At 39.3% G+C, this 20,261-nt stretch overlaps 1 protein-coding gene across 2 annotated transcripts in view; it reads right to left on the bottom strand.

The window, feature by feature from the left end:
* Positions 1 to 20,261, bottom strand: part of SOBP (sine oculis binding protein homolog) — a 135,951-nt gene that overhangs the window by 113,335 nt on the left and 2,355 nt on the right. For both annotated transcript variants that reach the window (XM_073336934.2, XM_073336933.2), the window contains exons 2-3: positions 10,939 to 11,077; positions 8,766 to 8,951 (exon numbers count right to left, since the gene is read on the bottom strand). In XM_073336934.2, coding sequence (XP_073193035.1) covers positions 8,766 to 8,951; positions 10,939 to 11,077 — 325 coding nt within the window. The remainder of the gene's footprint in view (positions 1 to 8,765; positions 8,952 to 10,938; positions 11,078 to 20,261) is intronic.

The raw sequence follows: 20,261 nt of genomic DNA, 5'->3' as shown, positions 1-20,261 counted from the left end.
TCTTTAGAGGTGCTGAGCAATACCACTATACTTTACACTCAACATTTATCAAAGGTAATGACAGTATTCACAGGCATCAGACAAGCAAGACTTAGCACAAAGTAAGTAGTAACAAGTGAGTTTTCAGCAGAACATCCACACGGATGTTTTCTATAAACACACCAGGTATTAGAACCACACATTTATTTCATTTACTGCTCGAGATCTGAATTTCCAGCCTCTATTTTAGTGAGATCTCAGCTCTTCAGAAAAGTTATTCTGGGAGTTCCAATCTTGTGTTTTTCTGCCCCTGGGTTATGCCATTAGGTGCTGAAAGAGTGCTCCCTGCAACTGCTGCACATATAGTGCTTATATACATCTCTTTATGGTTCTTAGCCTCCGTATTTTTCATAATGAACAATGCAATAAGCTCAGTATGTTTTCAGTGTTAAATCATGTTCCCAAAGGGAGCAGTTTGTACAACAAGATAAAATTATCATATTATAATAACTAAATATGCATCAGGCTAGAGCATGCTTCAATTAAGCATCAAAAGTTTGCACTTTAGGTCTTAATTAAGCAGAATGGTGTTGGGGATTTTGTATTGGTTGGTTTTGTTTTTCCCTTCAAACCAATGTGAAGGAGCTATCGAAAATTGTCCTTCTTAAAGCCACCAAGTAGCAGTTTTGGCGAATCCCTGTTCTATATACAGTAGTCATAATATGTGGGGTGGGGGGGAAGGAACAGAAAGTAACCAAGAATAATAAGAGTAAATCCTTTCTTTATAGCTCTGACCCATAATCCAGGCAAACAAGCAAGGCCTATTGTATTAGCAGGATGAATTCCCTAAGATTCTGGTGCTAAATCCTGCTCGTTTTATTCACAGTTTATGACTACAACATTCTAATAATGTTATTTTAAGTTATCCGATCTGCACTTACAACCCTAACTCTAGTTTCAAGAGTTTTGGGAAACTAAATGCAGTTAATGGCCCTGATCCTGCAATGAGCTCTGTGCAGGTGGTCCAAACATTGGCGCTGGAACACTTTTAATAGTGGGGGTGCTGAAAGCCAGCCCCCTTACCCTGTCTGCCCCACCAACCCCCCCAAGCTGGGGCCGGGAGCAGGGCCATGTCTCCGGGAGGGAGGGACCTGGCCAGGGGTAAGGTAGCTGAGGCTGGGGCCACAGCTGGGGGTGGGCCCCGGGCCAGAAATGGAGCCCCAGGAACGGAGTCGGCAGCTGGGACCCTGTGTAAAACCTGGGGGTGCTCCAGCACCCCCCAGCACACCTAGTTCCCGCACCTATAGGTCCAAAGGATTTCATTTCATAAACTCCTTGAACTCCATTCAGCCTGGGGAATTTACAGCCTAGTGAGATTGTAAATTCTTTTAACCTGAACTGTTTTGCAAGAAGAGTTTCTAAACTGGCTAGGGCTATGCAGTTCTGGCACTGAAAGGGTTATGTCTGGAGAAGTAATGTTTTGGACCTGGAACTTAAAAGGTTACATCTGCAGGGACTGAGTAAACTACAGAAGTGGTATCTGTGCTCCAGCACTGAAAGGTTTACACCTGCATGAAATGGTATGGGGAAACTGTACCTGTGATCTGGTACAGAAAGAGCTACATCTTCAGAGAAACCAATGGGAAGAATAGGAGGGGAGCCATGAACTTTGGCATTCCCTGTCCTTCCTGAGTCCCTCTCTTCAGACCTGTTTCCTAGCCTTCCAGGCTCTTTCCCACTCAAGCCTTTCAGTAGCAGTGCCTACTTTCCTTTTCTCTAAAAAGAAAAGGAGGACTTGTGGCACCTTAGAGACTAACAAATTTATTTGAGCATAAGTTTCATGAGCTACAGCTCACTTCATCGGATGCATTCAGTGGAAAATACAATGGGGAGATTTATTTACCTGATCACTCTCCTTACAGTGTGTATGGTAACACCCATTGTTTCATGTTCTCTGTGTATATAAATCTCCCCACAGTATTTTCCATTGAATGCATCCGATGAAGTGAGCTGTAGTTCACGAAAGTTTATGCTCAAATAAATTTGTTAGTCTAAGGTGCCACAAGTCCTCCTTTTCTTTTTGCGGATACAGACTAACACCTGCTACTCTGAAACCTTCCTTTTCTCTGTTTTCCTATTCTTTCTCTCCTCAATGCTCCACCTACAAGCCAGAGGCTTGCCCTTTAAAGGAATTTGGAGCCTAACTACATTTAATGAGCACAAGTGATCTCCTGCTGCATCCTATTAGCCCCTGGCTGGGAGAGAACCATGAATTTTATTTAATTCACTGGGGCACACAGTCAACCTTTTTACCCCTTTTCAAGACTATTTTTTGCAATGAAAAGGACAAAAACTTATTTTTTTAAAGAATGAAATCTTAGATTCTCTAGCATCTAAAGTGTTAAAATCAAACTTTATTAGCTGTACTGGGGCCTGCCAGAATTTACATAATGATTAATTTTGGAGTTCTTCAATCCAAAAACACTAGCTTTCCATTGAGGATAAGCAAATAAAACCAATTTGGATTTTCCATACCAAGCAGCTTTTGGGATAAAATATTCCCAAGTCAGACTCCTCCAAAATAATTTTGCACACTCATATGTTTAAAATGTCTTGTCTGACTAACCTCAATTTAAAAAAAAAAAATCTGGAGGTTTTTCTAGGACATCCATCACCACCATATCTAAGCACTGACCCTGTGACTGGGTGACATGCTTGACAAATTTCAGGTGTTGAAAGCAGCTTTATAAAACAGTTATGAGAGGGAAATCAGAGAAATGGCTTGTAATGGAAAGCTTGTTACAACTGTAGCTGTGTAATCACTACAGTGACTCTATAATGTTTCCTTTTGAAAGTCAATCTCTTGAAGTAGGCAAAATGGTAAAAAAAAATGGTAAAATGGAGTGTCCCAGTTCTTTTAAAAGTTGTTTTGGGAAACCACTGCTTCTCTCTATTTTCTATGCCTGAGTTACGAGGCATATTTTCATATATAGCTCAATAAGAACTGAATGCATAATACAAATGTATACTGGCATGTGGGCAGGTTTTAAGCATGCAAGCACACAGGCACAGATTACAAAAGGAGTGTGGGAACTCCCTTCTTATTCATCACATGCTATTACAGTGCATGTGTGGACTTTACCATTTTCTTTCTGGCACAAAGGAAAAACACTCTGCTGTCCAAAGAGAGCAAAAAGCATTGACATGGTGCTGGAATTAGAGAAGACTGGTAACCAATGGCATGTTAAAACAACATAAAAACAACCTATTATCACTGAAAGCTAGATAATTGTATCTGAAAAAATGAATGTGGATAAATAACAAATAGACACTTATAAAAGCTACATTGATACTACTGGACAGTACATATGTACCACATGGAAATGGTGCAAAAATTCAAGTGGGAACAGGATGCCTGTACACACTAAAGGAATATTAGTTGTCAAATACAAAGGAGGTGAAAACCAGCAATGGTAGCAGGCAGGTACAAATGTCCAGTGTTGGCCCACTGGACAAAATAGCCTAACAAACTCCATCAACACAGCCCTTCCAAATACACACACAATTTTCAGAGACACTGAGTCATTTTGCAACCTTTCTCGATCAGTCTCAGGAGTCCAGAGAAGCCTTTGGTTAATTCCCTTCAGTCATACAGAGAAGAAAATAGATTAATAGACTACAATAATTTCAAACAAAGAAAACAAGAGGAGACGAAGTCAAGTAGTAAGCACAAGAAGAATCATGGTTGTGGACTTGTTAGAAAGTTAAACCTGCAATAGGAAAAATAGTAAAACATTACTCAGATCAGTGTCAAATGAAATCAGAAGAAGGAATAAGAGTTGAAAAATAATGACATGGGAGCCAGAGTACACTAAAATTGAAACCACCTCAGTATATAACATTAGGGCTAGTCCTGCCGCTGTTATTTAAGCAAAACTGCTATTGAGCTGTGCCTGAATAAGGACAGAAGGATTGGGAATACAGCAATGGGACCATGGGGAATTTAGATAGGTAATCTTGGAGTTAATTTTACAACCAAGTTTATAAACCCTGGATAGAAAGCATTTTAAAATTCATCCCAGACTTCTAAATTCTTCCTACAGCATTTGAATCTTGATCATTTTTACAGCACACACTTCTAAAGAGTCCTTAGGGCTAGAACTAATATCTACTTTTATGCATTGCACACTGATGGTACTCCGTTATAATAATAATGAGAATGAGTTATCTAAGTGCACTTGTACTTGTAACAAAATTGTAAACTTCCATTCAAATATCCAGCTCTGATAAATAATATAGCTCATTTCTTTCGAAAATACCTCTCTTAATTATTCATCTTAGCATTCAAACATAACATTTCCTTGTTCCAAGTTTTCTTGACTTTTTTTCAAACATACAGTTTTATAATCTGATTTAATGTCACTTCCAAAATCTAAACATGCTTACTTTACAGGACCCAGATATTAGAAATGCTTTTGTTTGGCCTCAGGAGACCTTACCTCCTTCACTCTGGTATTTTTTGGGCCCCAATAACAGTAATAACAGTTTTGTAGCGTCAGACATTATACATCACTTTTTTTTAAAAAATGCCTTGATTGTTGCAAACCTTTCAGTGCAACAGCAGTCCTTATAATTTTGAAATTACCAAGTGAAGAAATGAGGTGCAGAGGAACAGAGCTGGCACTGTTCTAGGGCTTGGAGGACTTAAGATCCCTCCCAAAAAAATACAAATTATTGTTGTGGGGGTGGGGGGTGAATAGGAGATCATTTTATCCTTGTATTTTTGCCCTTTGGATGCTAGGTCAGCTCAGAAGCAGTCCTCCTTCCCTTTCACTGCTCCCCTTAATGACTGCTTCCCCACTCAGTGCAGCATAGCAGGGAGCCAGCTATTGTTTGAGCAGAGTCAAAGCTACTTAAAATAACTGATTTATTCTGTAAACCAGAGGCATAGAGAAGAGGGTGAGGGAAGGAACATTATTCCCTGCACCTCTATGCATGCCCCAGGCACAACGGCAGTCCTTCTACTGCCCTGCTGCTGCACCCCCTCCCGAAAGGGCCAAGACTCTGCTCCCCTCCCTCACATAGCTGGCCCCACGTGGACTGGTTGGTAGCACACACTGCACCCAATACAAGGGGTGGCACAGTGGCAATGTTCCCCTTTTCTTGTGGAACAACTGTGTTCCAAAAGCTCCCTTTAGGGTGGGGCATCTCTGTACCTCCATTTGGACCATGAGGCCAGGCAATAAGGATCCAATCCAATGTCCATTGAAGTCAGTGGAAAGGTTCCTACAGAATTCAATGGGTTTGGGATTGGATCGAAACTGAGCACATAATCTAATGGGAAATGTTGATGTTGTCAACATATACACACAACTAAAGTGATGGTTCTTTACTTGGCCAGAATTCCATATCTGAGAGAATGAGGAGCTGCAGTCGAAGAACTGTCGAAAGGCACTACCCTTTAGATTGAGAGTCAAAGGAAGTTTTAGATGTACAAGGAATGCTGTAAATGACAATAAGTGACAGCAAAAAGCACTCAAGGATGCAACTCTGGCACCTATAAGCTAAATTCTAGATTGAAGCAATGGCAGAGTAATAGGACTTGGTTGTGTTTGGCTGTAGTGGAACAATTTGGGGTGAGACACAACTGGGATCCTCAAGCTGTTCCGAGTGGCCCACAGAAGAAGCATCGGGTGTTTAGAACTCCATCAGCCCTACAGAGGCACAGAGAGTTCATGCTCCCCACTGTGAGAACCTGGAGAGGGAGAGAGCCAAAGAGAATATCTGGTGTGACTAGAGTACCTGAAACAGTGAAATCTCTACAAGTGTAGAGCCAGTGGGAAGGAAATGTGTTCTCTTGTGCATTTTGGGGCCAGACTCTGCAACCCCTACTCATGTGAATAATCCTATTAGCTGAAAGTGAGAAAATACTATTCAGTGTGTGACTAAAGGCTGCAGAATACAGGTTAGTATATTATATACTAGCATCATGGTTCCAGTACAAATATTATTCTTTTTCTGTAATGTTGCTGGCTGCTATTCCTTGTTCTTTGTTATTTTGACATCATTTGTTATTGTGTAGAAATAAATTCTCTTTTCCTTTTACATTGCTCTGTGGAACACAACATTTTTCTAAGGCTAGGAAGAAGTAATTTTAGTATTGGTATCATGTTGTTTCAATATGCTGTACTTGGGACTAACTTGAATCATCATTCAGAAGCTGCAGGTGGTGCAAAATGCAGCTACCCACCTGTTTGGGGACATTAGCCTCAAGAAGCATATTGCACCACTTCTCTCAAGACTGCACTCACTTCCTGTTTGCTTCCAGGTGCAATTTAAGTTCTTGATGTTGATCTACAAAGCCGTATATGATTAGGGTGCTGGCTGAGTCTGTTTCTTTTCTAACATGCTTCCACAGCAGATCAGGTCAGCTGGGGTATTCTTGGTAATAGTGTCTAGAATTAAATGTCTCGGGGAAGAGTATTCTCAGTGAAGGGCCATCAACTCGGGAATTAATTTCCCACACCAATCTGCCATATCCCAGGACTGTTGCCCTTCTTCAATACACCGGATAAGGCCCACATGTCTTCTCAGGCCTTCTCAGAGGTGTTTATTGTAAGGGGTGAGAGCCTTTAAATGGGAGCTGTTAATATTTGATCAGCTAGTGTTCTATAATTTTTCAGTTTTGTACATGCACACTTGTACCTGGGGTAAAATTTTTAAAAGCACCCTAGTATTTTATTAAGTTAATATTAAAAGTTGAACAGCTGAGAGGTGAGGTGAATTTGGGCAGGCTATTTAAAACTCTTTGGGTTTTCATTTGGTTTGAAAAAAAAAATCATATTTATTGCATAGTGAACACTTGGGGGAAAAGATAACTTTGTTACATATTCAATACTCCAGCCCCTTCAGATTGTGTAAGAGCTCACGATACACTTCTGCAAGACAATCAAAAGTTCTCAAACAGGAACATGAAAGATCAGACTTGACATCATAATATTTCTAAGGCAAAAAAGGTACAACAAAAAGTGAGAAAATACCTTAAACAAAAACCCAACCTTCAGATCTTATTTATACATCATAAAGTACCAAAAGCATGGTGGGAGGAACAAATGTAAAAAAATACTTTGAAGGCCAGTTTTATTGGTGGACTCTAATACTGAACATACTTGGTAAGTGGATGGGGGAAGCGCAGAAATAAATCTGCTTGGCCAATATTTTCCTGTGTCCCCATTGCTACAGTTGAGGTTATTTGTTTTTCTACGGCATAGTCAATCTTTTCCTGCCTGATTGCTGTTATTTAAATTCATTGATTATGACAGCATGAACAATTCATGCCATAGCCCTATGTTAGAATAACATAATAGTGTTGCCACAAATTCAGCATTATGACTTCAGTCTTGAATCAAACTGGAAGAGAAGATAGCTTGGGAAATACCAAGCCCTTGTTTAAATGTTCAAGGGCAGATTAACCCCATTTTAAGATTCAGCCCATATGGGTGAGATTTTGCTGTGCAAAGGCTGAAGGAGCGGGCCCAAACAGCTGTGGTAATTAGCAATAATGGTACAAAATATATGGAAAATTTTCGGCAAGGAGAATAGATTTAGTGATATGTTTGAAATTTTTTCAAATATTAAAATATCCTCTAATACTGAAAATGAAATGGCAAAAAAATAATTCAGGAATCCAACAATCAGCTTTCAGCCAAATAAAATATTAAACACAAAAATAGATTATGTATTATGGATTTTTAAATTCAACTTTTGTAAATGTGTTGAAGTGTAGAGAAGGCCATTCCACACTTGGCCCCTGATCCTGCAAGCTGCTCTGCCCAGTGTCAGTGGGGCTCTGTATGGGTGCAGGAATCCATTGCATGACTGGGACTTTAATAATTAAATACATCACCACGTTCCTGAATTCTCTAATAGAGGAATAGTGATTTTTCTAATATATATTTAGTACATTCTAGGTCCAGTTCTAGCCCCAGTGAAGTTAACCAAGTTCAACAACACTCCCAGTAACTTCAATGGAAGCAGGATTGAGCCTGCTGCTATATAAATTCACCAACTATTGCAGTGTGCTCAACAGTAAATAATAACAGCAATTATATATACTAGTATAGCCACAACAGTTATTTTAGCAGATAATGGTAAACAGCATACAGTGTGGAATAAATAATTTTTCAAACTAACTGAGAAATATCATGATGGAAAAATTGCTCCAGGTAAGAATTTCATAGAATTCTTAAAACATTTCAGTACAATCTCTTGGGGTAGAGTTTACATCATATACAAAACCCAAAGGACAATGGTCCAGAATTTCAATGAGAACTGAGATAGTCTTCCTGGGATGAGCTTGTTAGCCTGATACGAGGACATGTGATATTGATTTGACTGTTTGTTTGTTTACTTGTATGCTTTGTGTACCTTGTTTATCATCTAATCATCTTCCATCAATTTATGTAAAGACTTTTTTCATACAAGAAAATCATTTGTTTAAAACAGATATTGTTGAATTGCTGAGACAGTATAATTCAACATCCAGAGTTTCACAAGCAGTATAAATAGGTACATAATTTTGCCCGCTATGATACTGACAATGTTACAATAATACTAGCAAATAAAGTCACTCTGCTGCTTCCTACCTACGGATCCTTACAAGTCTACTGTGACAGCCTTTCAAAAAAATTAAACTTAACCTTTTACAAATGAGCCACAATCTAACAAGGTCAGAATAGCTATCTATGATAGTTATAATTCTTTGAAATGTTTGTTATGTGATTTACCTGCTGGTGGCTTTATGAAAGGTGGTGGAATTAATGGTACAATAATGGGTACATTCCCATGATCCTTTGACCCTGCTGGTGAGTCTGAAAGTCCATTTCCTGTGGCAAGCCCTGGATAGCTTGTGTTTATATTGTATGGTGAAATAACACTGTCCTCAGGTAATTTTGGTTTTGGCAAAGAATTTTCTGTAAAAGAAAAAGAACAAATCATACAGCTTGGCAGAAGCGTTGCTTAGGTGCCCCTACATATTTTCACAAATCTGTTCATGTAATTGTGTTTCTACAACACAAAGAACAAATAATAAAAATGAGAATATTTTCTCCTTCAAAAGCCACTACCACGCTCCAGCAAAATTTCAATATTTTGTCAAAAACTGCATTAAACTTTGTTGTAAGGTTTTTAAAAATCAGGCTCCCTTTCTTTTACATGGCCTAAGTATGCACGATTTATTCAGTGACATCACACTCCACGGTCTTTGATATCAGTTATTTTCATGGCAGTGAATTATGTCGTCACACACTGGATTGTGGTGTCAGCGGATGAATTATGCAAAAGGAGTAGACTGATTAAATAAGAGAACCTCTTATTCCTCTCCAATAACTAGTAATAACGGAAAAGAAGATAAAGAAAATAACAAAAAAATTGAAATTTTAGAAAAATATTTGCTAAATGTTGTTATAATTGTAATTCTTTAATACAAAACCACACCTGAACTCTTATTTACAGGCATTTCTCTGCTGTACTTTAACTCACTAAGGAACAGGATTTAATACCAGCTCTTCCTCTTCTCACAACAAAAGCGAAGTACTTTTTTCCCCTACAGATTCTGTAAGCCCATAGATTTCTACCTGGCACAGGTATTCACCATCTTTGTTTGTACTATAAAACATATGACTTGTATCATGTGTTAATAACGATACACATGATCCTATCTATTTTACATGGTGAGCAAAATATTATGCAGACTTATTCTTAAAATGTGCCACAAACGTGATTCCTCATAGATCGTGGCTGCAGAGAATCCCATGTAAGGTTAGTTTATTAAAATGTCAGAAGAAAATAAAATACCTTGGAGCATAGGAACAAGTTATTTTAAAGGTGGCTTACACATATTGCATTTTAAATGGAATACAAATACTAATTACTGTATCAATAACAGTATACAACTAATGGCTGCAAACATTTAATGTCTATACAATTAAATTGTTTTATCTTACCTCTACTTTTTCCACCTTTTATCTAGCACCCTCTCCTCCAGTATTGGGCTCTTTGGTGCCAGTATTCATATCAACACCCACTGAATACAATGCTGCTGCATGCCACCATAAAGAAACCCCAGAGACTGGTGGCCATATATGCAGCAAAATGTTGCAGTTCAACAGTGCAAAGCCTCTGTAATTTCCTCTTTTACCTCAGCTTTGAGAAATTCTTGTTGGATAAGTCAAGATCCAGCAATTTTCTACTCTTTTACTCTGAAGAAATGTTCTTCTTTTCACTGTGATTGCAATTCCCTATCCATCTGGTGTGGCTGAAGAGTCAAAAGGTAGCAACTGAACTGCTGAACAAAAAGACTGAATCCCATTGTTTAGATTTTGAACAAATTCATATACAGTACATGAAGGACCAGATATGCTGACCCCAAACAAGCTCCACCCCTTAAGCCTTTCTAATACACTTTCAGGAAATAATATATTAAAATAAAAAACATTATTAAGTAAACCTTTATAAATACTACTCATGGGTCTTTCATACATTCTGAACATTCTAGTTCAACATCTGACCTTATCAAAAGCCTCAGCCCAACAATTTTGTCAGAAGGACGGTTCATTAGACCCAGACTGCTAAGAAAACATTTCCACATTTCTTTTCTTTTCTTTTTTTTTTTTAATTTGTTGGCAGCTCCTTGGAATCTTGGGTGCATGAGTTTCAATTGGCTCAAAAAATGTTACTGTTGGAGATACATTAGTAAAAGCATATTAGCTGCTATGTTGTTAAATGTTGTGCGACTTGTATTCTATTGCTTTCTGCTTACTGGAAGGCACTGTAAGAGATGTATATTTAAATCAGCTGCAGAATAAGCAACAAAACATGAATCTCCGTGCAAGCCAATTCTGGCAGGTTGAGATAGTTAATCCTTCTTTGCATGAACAAAGGAACATTAAATGTCATTACCTTTGAGAACAGAAATGTGCTGCCGGCTCTCCCCATCTGCAGAGTAGTTCCTGAATTCAATATCTTCTCCATCTTTCAGTTCAACCTTATCATAACCATACCAGCCAAGGAGCTCATTCATAGTGTTTTCTGCAAAGTTCTGAAAGAGAAGAATTGCCTACTTATTTATGTAATCAATAATCATTTGGAACGAAGAGATGAATGCATAAATCGAATTCTATTTGCAGTGTACCATGAACTGCCAGATTGGTTCCACCTCCTCCAGACTAATGTTCATTTTTCAAATCTAGTAGATAATATAATACATTTAAATCTCAGTGATACACATATTTATGAAAGGCCTTTATTTTATTGTAATTTAAAGAAAATAAGGAAAAAAGAGGATTGTTTATGATTTTTGCTCAGGAATTGGAAGTCAGTTATGTTTTTAGAATATATTATTCACAAAAGTTTGTCTCATGCTATCATAAAATATTTAACATTACAGCAGAAAAACCAAAGATTTCTGTCCCAGCAATCAATCTCACTATACTACAGCCATTTCAACTGAAATAAATTACTGATCCTGAAGGTGTGTAAGCAGCAGATTGAATAAAATCACAATAAAAACTTTTTTTAAAATTAAACTTCCCTGAAATGTTGAAATTCCCAAAACAGCAGTATTATGCTAGGGCATGAGAACCAGAAAATGAAATTGACTAGAAACTGAAAGTGAAACTAAATAAACCAAAAAGAAAAGGAGTACTTGTGGCACCTTAGAGACTAACCAATTTATTTGAGCATAAGCTTTCGTGAGCTAGAGCTCACTTCATCCGTAGCTCACTTCATCCGATGAAGTGAGCTGTAGCTCACGAAAGCTTATGCTCAAATAAATTGGTTAGTCTCTAAGGTGCCACAAGTACTCCTTTTCTTTTTGCGAATACAGACTAACACGGCTGTTACTCTGAAACCTAAATAAACCAAGTTTGCTCAAAATGTAGCCTCAGAACTGACTGGGTCCATGGATCCTGATCTGAAGTATAGCCTTGCAAATGCAGCCTTCCATTGGTTTCCTACACTGCAGCTATGGAAACACAGCCCTGAAAGACTAACCTAACAGGATAGAATCCAGATGCCAAACTCTATCCTAACTTAAACCACAATTAACTTCAGTAGCTCCAGTGGATGCTTTGTTGACTAACTCAACCTTTGAGTACTGTAATTTCTAATCACTTGTCAGGGAATATGTAAATAAAGGCTGTAGGCAGTGGTGAGCTGCAGCCAGTTCGCACTGGTTCACTAGAACCGGTTGTTAAATTTAGAAGCCCTTTTAGAACCAGTTCTAAATTTAACTGGCCAAAAGTGGCACCGTAGGCAGTGCACCCACCGGCAGCTCCCTGCCCCACCCCCGGCCCCAGATCACCTCTGCTCCACCTCCGCCTCCTCCCCTGAACGCACCGCCTGGCTCTGCTTCTCCACCCGCCCCCCCCGGCTTCCCGCGAATCAGCTGTTCGGCGGGAAGCCGGGGTGGGCTGAGAAGCAGGTGACGGCTTCCTGCTCAGGCTCAGGGAGGCGGAGGTGAGCTGGGGCGGGGGGGCATGAGGAGGGCTGCCCACGCCGCAGCAGGTAACCCGGGGGGGGGAGAGGGGGCCGGCCACAGGGAGTGGCCTCTGCCACCAAATTTTCACCTCTGCCTTTCACCTCTGCCACCAAATTTTCCCCATGGGCGCTCCAGCCCCAGCGCACCCAGGGAGTCGGTGCCTAAGGCACCACTTTTGATGTGATCAGTGGGGGAGCAGCAGCTCCCCCTGCTCCCCCCCAGCTATGCTCCCCCACCCCTAGGAGCCAGAGGGACCTATCAGATGCTTCCTGGGAGCTGCCCCAGGTAAGCACCTCCGGGACTCCCCACCTCGCCCCCCAGCACGTGCCTCTTAGGGGTGGGCACCCACTACGGTGGCCCACAAGACCCTCCTGCCCGGTTCTGGGGGCAGTCAGGGGACAGGGGACAGGGGTGGATGGGGCAGGGGTCCTGGGGGGGGCATCAAGGAACGCGGGGGGGTTGGATGGGGCAGGAGTTCTGGGAGGCGGGGGTGGGCAACAACCCCCTCATGGGGTGAGGAGGGAACCCATTGTTAAGATTTTGGCAGCTTATCACAGGCTGTAGGCATTTATTCTTTACCTTTAAAATGCATATAAATCTATATACAAATTAGTTGCAGCCTTTAGGATCCAGCCAAGATGACAGTAATGGCCCACATTGTCACAAAGGTTAAGTAACTCTAGACAAATTGAACCAGCCTAGTCTCCAAGCTGAGTGAAGTGCAAAAAGTACAGCAACATGGTGAAAAGTAAATCTGATTTTAAAATTCTATTAATTTTAATACAGCCAAAGGCCTGATCCTATTTCTAGTGAAGTCAACTGTTCTTTTGCTATTAATTTGAATGGAAGTAGGATTTTGTCCTATGTTACTGGCAACCTGAGTGAAGAATCTTTTAAAAATATTATTTTTAAAGTCCCTTTAATTAAAAACAACTCAAAATTAATTCATCTTATTTATTTTGATTATTATATTTTAATATTAGTATTGTTGTAGCACCTAATGACCAGGGCTCCATTGTGCTATGCGGTCCCTGCCTCAAAAAGCTTACAGTCAAAGTTTGGAAGCACCTGCTTGTTTTTTGCCATGCTGCCCCTCCTGGAAGGAGGTCCCCATAATTAGTCACAAAGCACCTCATTATCCTTCTTCAAATCTTTTCTTAAGGTTCTATTTTTCCATGATGGCTGCAAAAAAAATTGACCATGGCTAGACTGCAGGTGTGCTGACACCACTGTCGATCATGCTGACCAATATTGTCTCATTATTTCCTTGTATTCCCTCGTCTGCTTGTATCCATCTGTTGTTTCTTATCTTAGACTCCCCAAAGAGCTTACAAACTATGTCTTTGTGTTCTGTTTTTAGAGCACCTACCACAATGGGGTCCTGGTCCATGGTTCTAAGGGCTACAGTAATACAGATAAGTAATAACCATAATAATAAAGTTTAAGATGGTGTGCACGTGACAAACAGAGCACAAGGGAACAAAAAGAGAGTTATGAATAATCAGCAATCACAGCACAGCAGTTGCCTAATCATTGTCAAGTGTTCTGTAGGCATGATATGGGTGGGTTTTAAGGAGAAATGTAAACAAGGATAATGTAGTGACCTTGTGGATTTTACAGGGCTAGCATGGGGGTACTCTTCTGAAAATCTGACAAATGGGCAATCAATGGTGAAGCAAATGTGGGGGTCTTACGTCTCTATAGCAAATAAGAAATTATAGTTAAGGTGAGTATAGAGCACAATGGGCCTTAAAAGTGAAGACAGGTAGTTTCTGCTTGATGTAATAGAGAAGGGGGAGTCAGTGGAGGGATGCAATAAGGTGGGTAACATGGTCAAAGTGATGAGCCACAAAGATTATTTTTGCTGCAGCAGCAAGATGTAGACACAGTTGGATGTGTGGGTCTAGAAAGAGGGCTGAATCAAAGATAGCACCTTGTTTATAGGCCTGAGTGAGTGACAGTGACTAAGAAAGGAGCAAGAGGGAAGGTTTTGGGGAAGAATCAAGAGCTCAGTTTTGCCCATGTTAAGCCTGAGTTGTGTCCTCAGAGACACCTGCCCAACGGAAGGCTGAAAAGTCAATATAGTAAAATCTGGGTTATGGTGAGTGCCAAACCTTTGAATGCTTCACTGGATGACTGGGCAACAAAATGGCAGATTAAATTCAATGTTGATCAATGCAATGTAATGCACTTTGGAAAACATAATCCCAAGTACACGTACAAAATGCTGGGGTCTAAATTAGTTGTTACCATTCAGGAAAGAGATCTTGGAGTCATTGTGGCTAGTTCTCTGAAACATCCACTCAATCATGTGCAGTGGTAGACAAAAGCACTAACAGAATTTTAGGAACCATTAGGAAAGGAATAGATAAGAAGACAGAAAATATCATAATGCCACTATATAAATTCATGGTATACCCACACCTTGAGTACTGCATGCAGTTCTGATCACCCCATCTCATAAATGATATGTTAGAATTGAAAAAGCTACAGGGAAGGTCAACAAAAATGATTAAGGGTAGAGATTAATAAGGAGAGTTTAAAAAAGATTGGGACTTTTCAGCTTGGAAAAGAGAGGACTAAGAGGAGATATGGTAGAGGTCTATAAAATCGTGACTAGTGTAGAGAAAGTGAATAAGGAAATGTTATTTACTTCTTCACACAACACAAGAAACAGGGATCACCCAATGAAACTATTAGGCAGCAGGTTTAAAACAAACAAAAGGAAGTATTCAAACAATGCACAGTCAACCTGTGGAAGTCGTTGCCAGGGGATGTTAGGAAAGCCAAAATTGTAACAGGTTTCAAAAAAGAATTAGATATGTTCATGGAGGATAGATCCATCAATGGCTATTAGCCAAAACAGTCAGGGATGCAACCTCATGCTCTGGGGATCCCTAGCCTTTGATTGCCAGAAGCTGGTAGTGGATGACGGGATGGATCACTCGAAGATTGCCTATTCTGTTAATTCTCTCTAAAGTACCTGGCATTGGCTACTGTCAGAAGATAGGATACTGGGCTAGATGGACCATTGGTCTGACCCAGTATGGCTGTTCTTATGCACAAACACAACAATATGGGCCTGGGTACATAATGCATAGCTGTATCTTGTGGTGGTTTTCTGTGACCTGTAGTGTTTAAATTATAATGCTTTGCACTCCTGTAACACATTCATCTGAGGTTCTCAAAGAGATATTCTAAATATTATGATGCCATAATAAAGGCTGTATAATCAGACTTTATCCCGATGCAGTATGGTGGGTAAGAGGTAGTGGAGATAAAATCCATCCTCCACTCAGGATGAGTCTCTGGAGATGCACCAATGGTTGCTACTTCAGTCTATGGGCCAAACAGTGGAAACAGAGCTTCTATCCCATTTGTGCAGGGTGATAGGGCCACTGGATCTATATATAATAGATACAGGGGCCTCTCTCCCAACCCATTCAATTGATAATCTCCACACTGATCTATGTCAAAGCAGGACAGAGACCTACCTTCTGGTGGGGGGTGGGAGGGGAGCAGAGGCCCTTTGCTTTGTTGCTCTGCCAGCAATCCCAACTGTATAGCCCCACTGTAAGGCTGGAGTACTCCAGAGGGCCTCAGGCAGGTCCTCCACACCAGGATGTCATCCAATAATCAATTGGGTCCCTATTATGCAATATTAGCATGGACCCCAAAGACTATATGGAGGCCTATTGAACCCCACTGGAGCTCTGCACTGGTGCAGATCACTGTGCTAGCAGATCTGATTGCAAGACTGGGGTCTTACACTTCACAAAACCCCAGTGAGGTAGGGAATCATGATTATATTCATTTCACATATGGGTAAATTGAGGTACAAGGTGGCTGACTAATACCCATGGTCACGCAATAAATCAGTGACAGAGCTGAGAGTAAGAACTCAGAACTCCTGACTCCATACTCAGACCACTAGACAATGCTCATTTTTTTTTGTCATGGCCTACTCCATATATCTATTATCCCAAGTTGTTGATAATCTCTTGAGCTGTAGTTCCTAGTGCATTGAAAGAATCACTTAAATCTCACAGAATGGCTAAAGTGAAATCTCCTGGATTATGTTAGCTGACAATGCAGGTGTGCAGCTGTGTGCTATCACATCTGCTTAACTGCCATGGAATTTACTAAGATTTGCAACAGACTCCTCTTTGCCAAAGAAATTGGCCTTAAAATGCTGTAGTATTGCAGAGGCCCTTGGTTATGTAATAACAATACCCTAAAGTTTTCAGCTCCTAATATACATATCTTCTTTTTTGCCCCCCTGTGAGTCCCAAGCCACATACTGCAATTCTGCAGTGTGGTTTGATTGCATGTTCTAACAGGATCATTTCTTTATTCTTGACAAAAACATAAATACCCTCCTATCTCCCACTTTGAAAAACTGGATCATTATGTTAGATTGTAATTTGAAGTGAATTTACTTCTCATTCATAGGATGAGGGAAGAAGATTTTGTGGATCTGACTATCTGTGATTTCTTTTATGAGACTAATGATATGAGGCAACAGAAATCTTATCTCCATTAACATTGATTCCCTTTACAGGATTCATTTCACTGTAATCACATACCTAAGGTTTGACCTTACTTCACAGAGGAGAGTTTTCCCAAATTTTTACTAATGGATATATTTTAAAACAAAATGGTGTTTTTTCCTTCAATTTTCTCTCTATTTTCTCTCCTTCTCTATGAACCTTATTCACAGGGGCAGGCCTGGCTTCATAGAGTGAGGCCTGGCAAAGACAGAGGCAGGAAACACAAAAGAGAATGAGTCTGTCAGACTAATTTTCTTCTAGGTTTTACTGTTGAATGTTTATTTCACATTTTGGAGGAAGCAGAGTGGCTCCATTCCATTTCCTTGCATGAGTGACCCACCAGATATACAGCACTGAGGATTCACCTCAGGTATATAAAGAAAATTAAAATGTGGGCATATTCACCACATGAACTTGATCACTTTTTTCCAGTCCACATTTTCTCTGCTCATTTGCATTGCCACCATTTTGAATATTATGCTGTCAATAAGTAGTGTTGCTGTCAATAAGTAAATTTTCCTGACCTTTCTTTAATTTCCTTTTTTCTCACTCAGCCACCCCTTTATTAGTGTTGTAAGGTGGGCTTTATCAACCTCATTTGTATAAACAGTTAATACACAGACCTCTTACTCCATTAAAGAGGATAGGTGCAGGTTTCTCATGCAGATAATACAATTCACTCTGTAGATATCTCATAAATCTACTTCCATGAAAACGGTATAGTAACAGTGACCTGGAATAGTACAATTGATAAAGGCTATCTGATTTTACTTTTACAAACACATTTTTGCTTTTCAGGAGAGAAGGGAGGAGTTTCCCTGGGATCTTTTTAATATTTACACTTATCTGGCTCATTTCAAATGCAGTCAATGCTGCAGTGTCTGTTACATTTTGACAGTGATCCTTTTAAATACGGGGAATATTAAAAAAACTAAATTGAAGAATCTTTTGATGAGTTTACTGTTAAACTATAACAGATGTCTTAAGTGCTAGGCATCAGGAATGAAGCCCAATTTTAGGTACAAATTACTTATTGAGAATATTTATAGATGGTAAACTCCTAGGGCACATGGAGGCAGCTCTGTGAAATTATAACACAGATTAATCGCTAACTGTGCAATTGACAAAGAATCTAAACACGTAGATAAATTAAGTCTTGTTTGTTTACCAGAGCTTCCAGCACACTATGCTTGATGCAATCACATTAATTTATTCTAGCAAATTTAACAAAATATATTTCAAATCACCTTTTTCACAATCTTAAGTTTTCCTGCTATCCCCAATAGTATAGCACAATAAAGTAAGTGTGGGTAGAGGGAATATGTGGAGAGGGGGGGAAGGAATGAGGTATAGAGCTGTACCAAGTCTTTAGACTATTGTATTGATTAGGCTGTAACAATTAAACTAGTTATTAAAAGTGTCAGATTGCCTTGATTACATTATATTCCTGAATAGAATACATGTTGTATTATTCATAATAGTCACTGAAAAGTACCAAAGTGATAAATGACACTGACTTAGTTTCAGAATAACAATTTGTTGTTTTTCTAGTTGGCATATGAACACACATCTCTGAAGATAAGTAGAAAGTATAATCTGAGGGGGGGAAGAGAATATAAGAAAGAAGGACATAAAAATAAATTAGGGAAAAGAGAGAGACTGTGAAGGTCACAGTGAAACAAAACACTTCTATCTGAATATTTTTAATTGAAACGTAACATAGGGAAACTATGCAGAGTCATGGTTTTTTTTGCATACGATGTTGTATCAAATTTAAATTTGTTACAACCATCATGTACATTGGGATAGGGATAACAAAAATGTAACTTAATATCTGGCATAATGAAACAGCAAGCAACACAAGTTTCCAATCATATTAAAACTGAGCTGGAAGTGACATTACTGATGCAACCTACGAAAACCGAGCAGTTTGGGTTTAGTAATCATTCTTGAGTAAATATGTAACTATATCAAACAGCAAATCATGAAGGAAGTCTTTGTGATGAGGTAATTTTATTGCTCATTCATAGTGCCTTGCATTTGCTGAACTTAAAATAGACACTTGTACCAATGGCCTTTTTATTACCCAAAGAAAAAAAATCACATATACACCAGTACTTTTTCTTTCTGCTAGCAAAGGGAAGCAATTTGATCCAACGTGGGCTGAAACTTGAGTAGGTCACTGTACACCATGATAAAATTCCCTAATCCCTGAGCCAAATTTCCCTGAGGGGGCCCTCCTACTACTCCTTCACTTTCCAAGCTGACTTTTCCATTCCCTCTCTCGTCTTTTCCTCCCCTTCATCTCTTTCATTTCCCCTACCTTGAAGCCATGATATCTGATCTGCTGCTGGTACTCAGGTTACAGTTTTTACAGCTTAGGCTGTCTATTGCTGTATACATTCCTTTCTTTCTGCTCTGCCGTGATTACTTACCAGAGCTTATTTTACACTGGTCCAGATGAAAGCAGTTCAGATGAAGGGAAACAGTCAGGCTGTTTGAACATTATAGATATGAACCTACAAAAGGGCACATTGTGCTCCATATGACATTTTGTTACACACATTTTATACAGTGTAACCAATATATGTCACTGTACTCTTCAGGTTTATGAAAAAAGAACCTAGAACAGATTTTTATTAAATGCAAAAATATATCAGGAAACGCATGAACCCTCCCACAGTTCTTAACATTCTAAACAGCACAAATATGCAAACTTTTTAAGTTTTTTCTTTTATTATAGTTAGATTATTATAAGAACCAACTGCTCTTACTAAAAAATGCGGTCTCCTAGCTCAATAGCATAATTGGCACTACTAGGTGATCTTGTGCTTTGTGAAAGCTACTGCCAACATTTACCTTACCCCAGCTCAGAAAAAAAATGAAATCTCTTCTAAATTCCAATCATATCAGCATATAACTTGTGATTTAATTATTAATACAGTTAAAATCCTAAGGTTTGTAATGTTAAACAGTAAAAATGATTACAAAAGAGAAACTCTACATCAAGGTTAATTCCAATCCTTAATACCAAAGCAATAGTTTAAAATTGTGTATTTTTTCTCCTTCACACAATGTTGTTTTTGTTTCTTCCTCACCATTTCAGACAAACATCTGTTATACTGTAGAAGAACAACTATCTCCCAAACCGCTGAGTGTGCCTGCAGCCAAAGTAAACAAAACAAACCCAGAGG

Source organism: Lepidochelys kempii, chromosome 3 (assembly GCF_965140285.1).
Source record: "Lepidochelys kempii isolate rLepKem1 chromosome 3, rLepKem1.hap1, whole genome shotgun sequence".
Lineage (NCBI taxonomy): Eukaryota > Metazoa > Chordata > Testudines > Cheloniidae > Lepidochelys > Lepidochelys kempii.
Note: the sequence above shows the minus strand (reverse complement) of the source record. Positions and strands in the feature narration are given on the sequence as shown.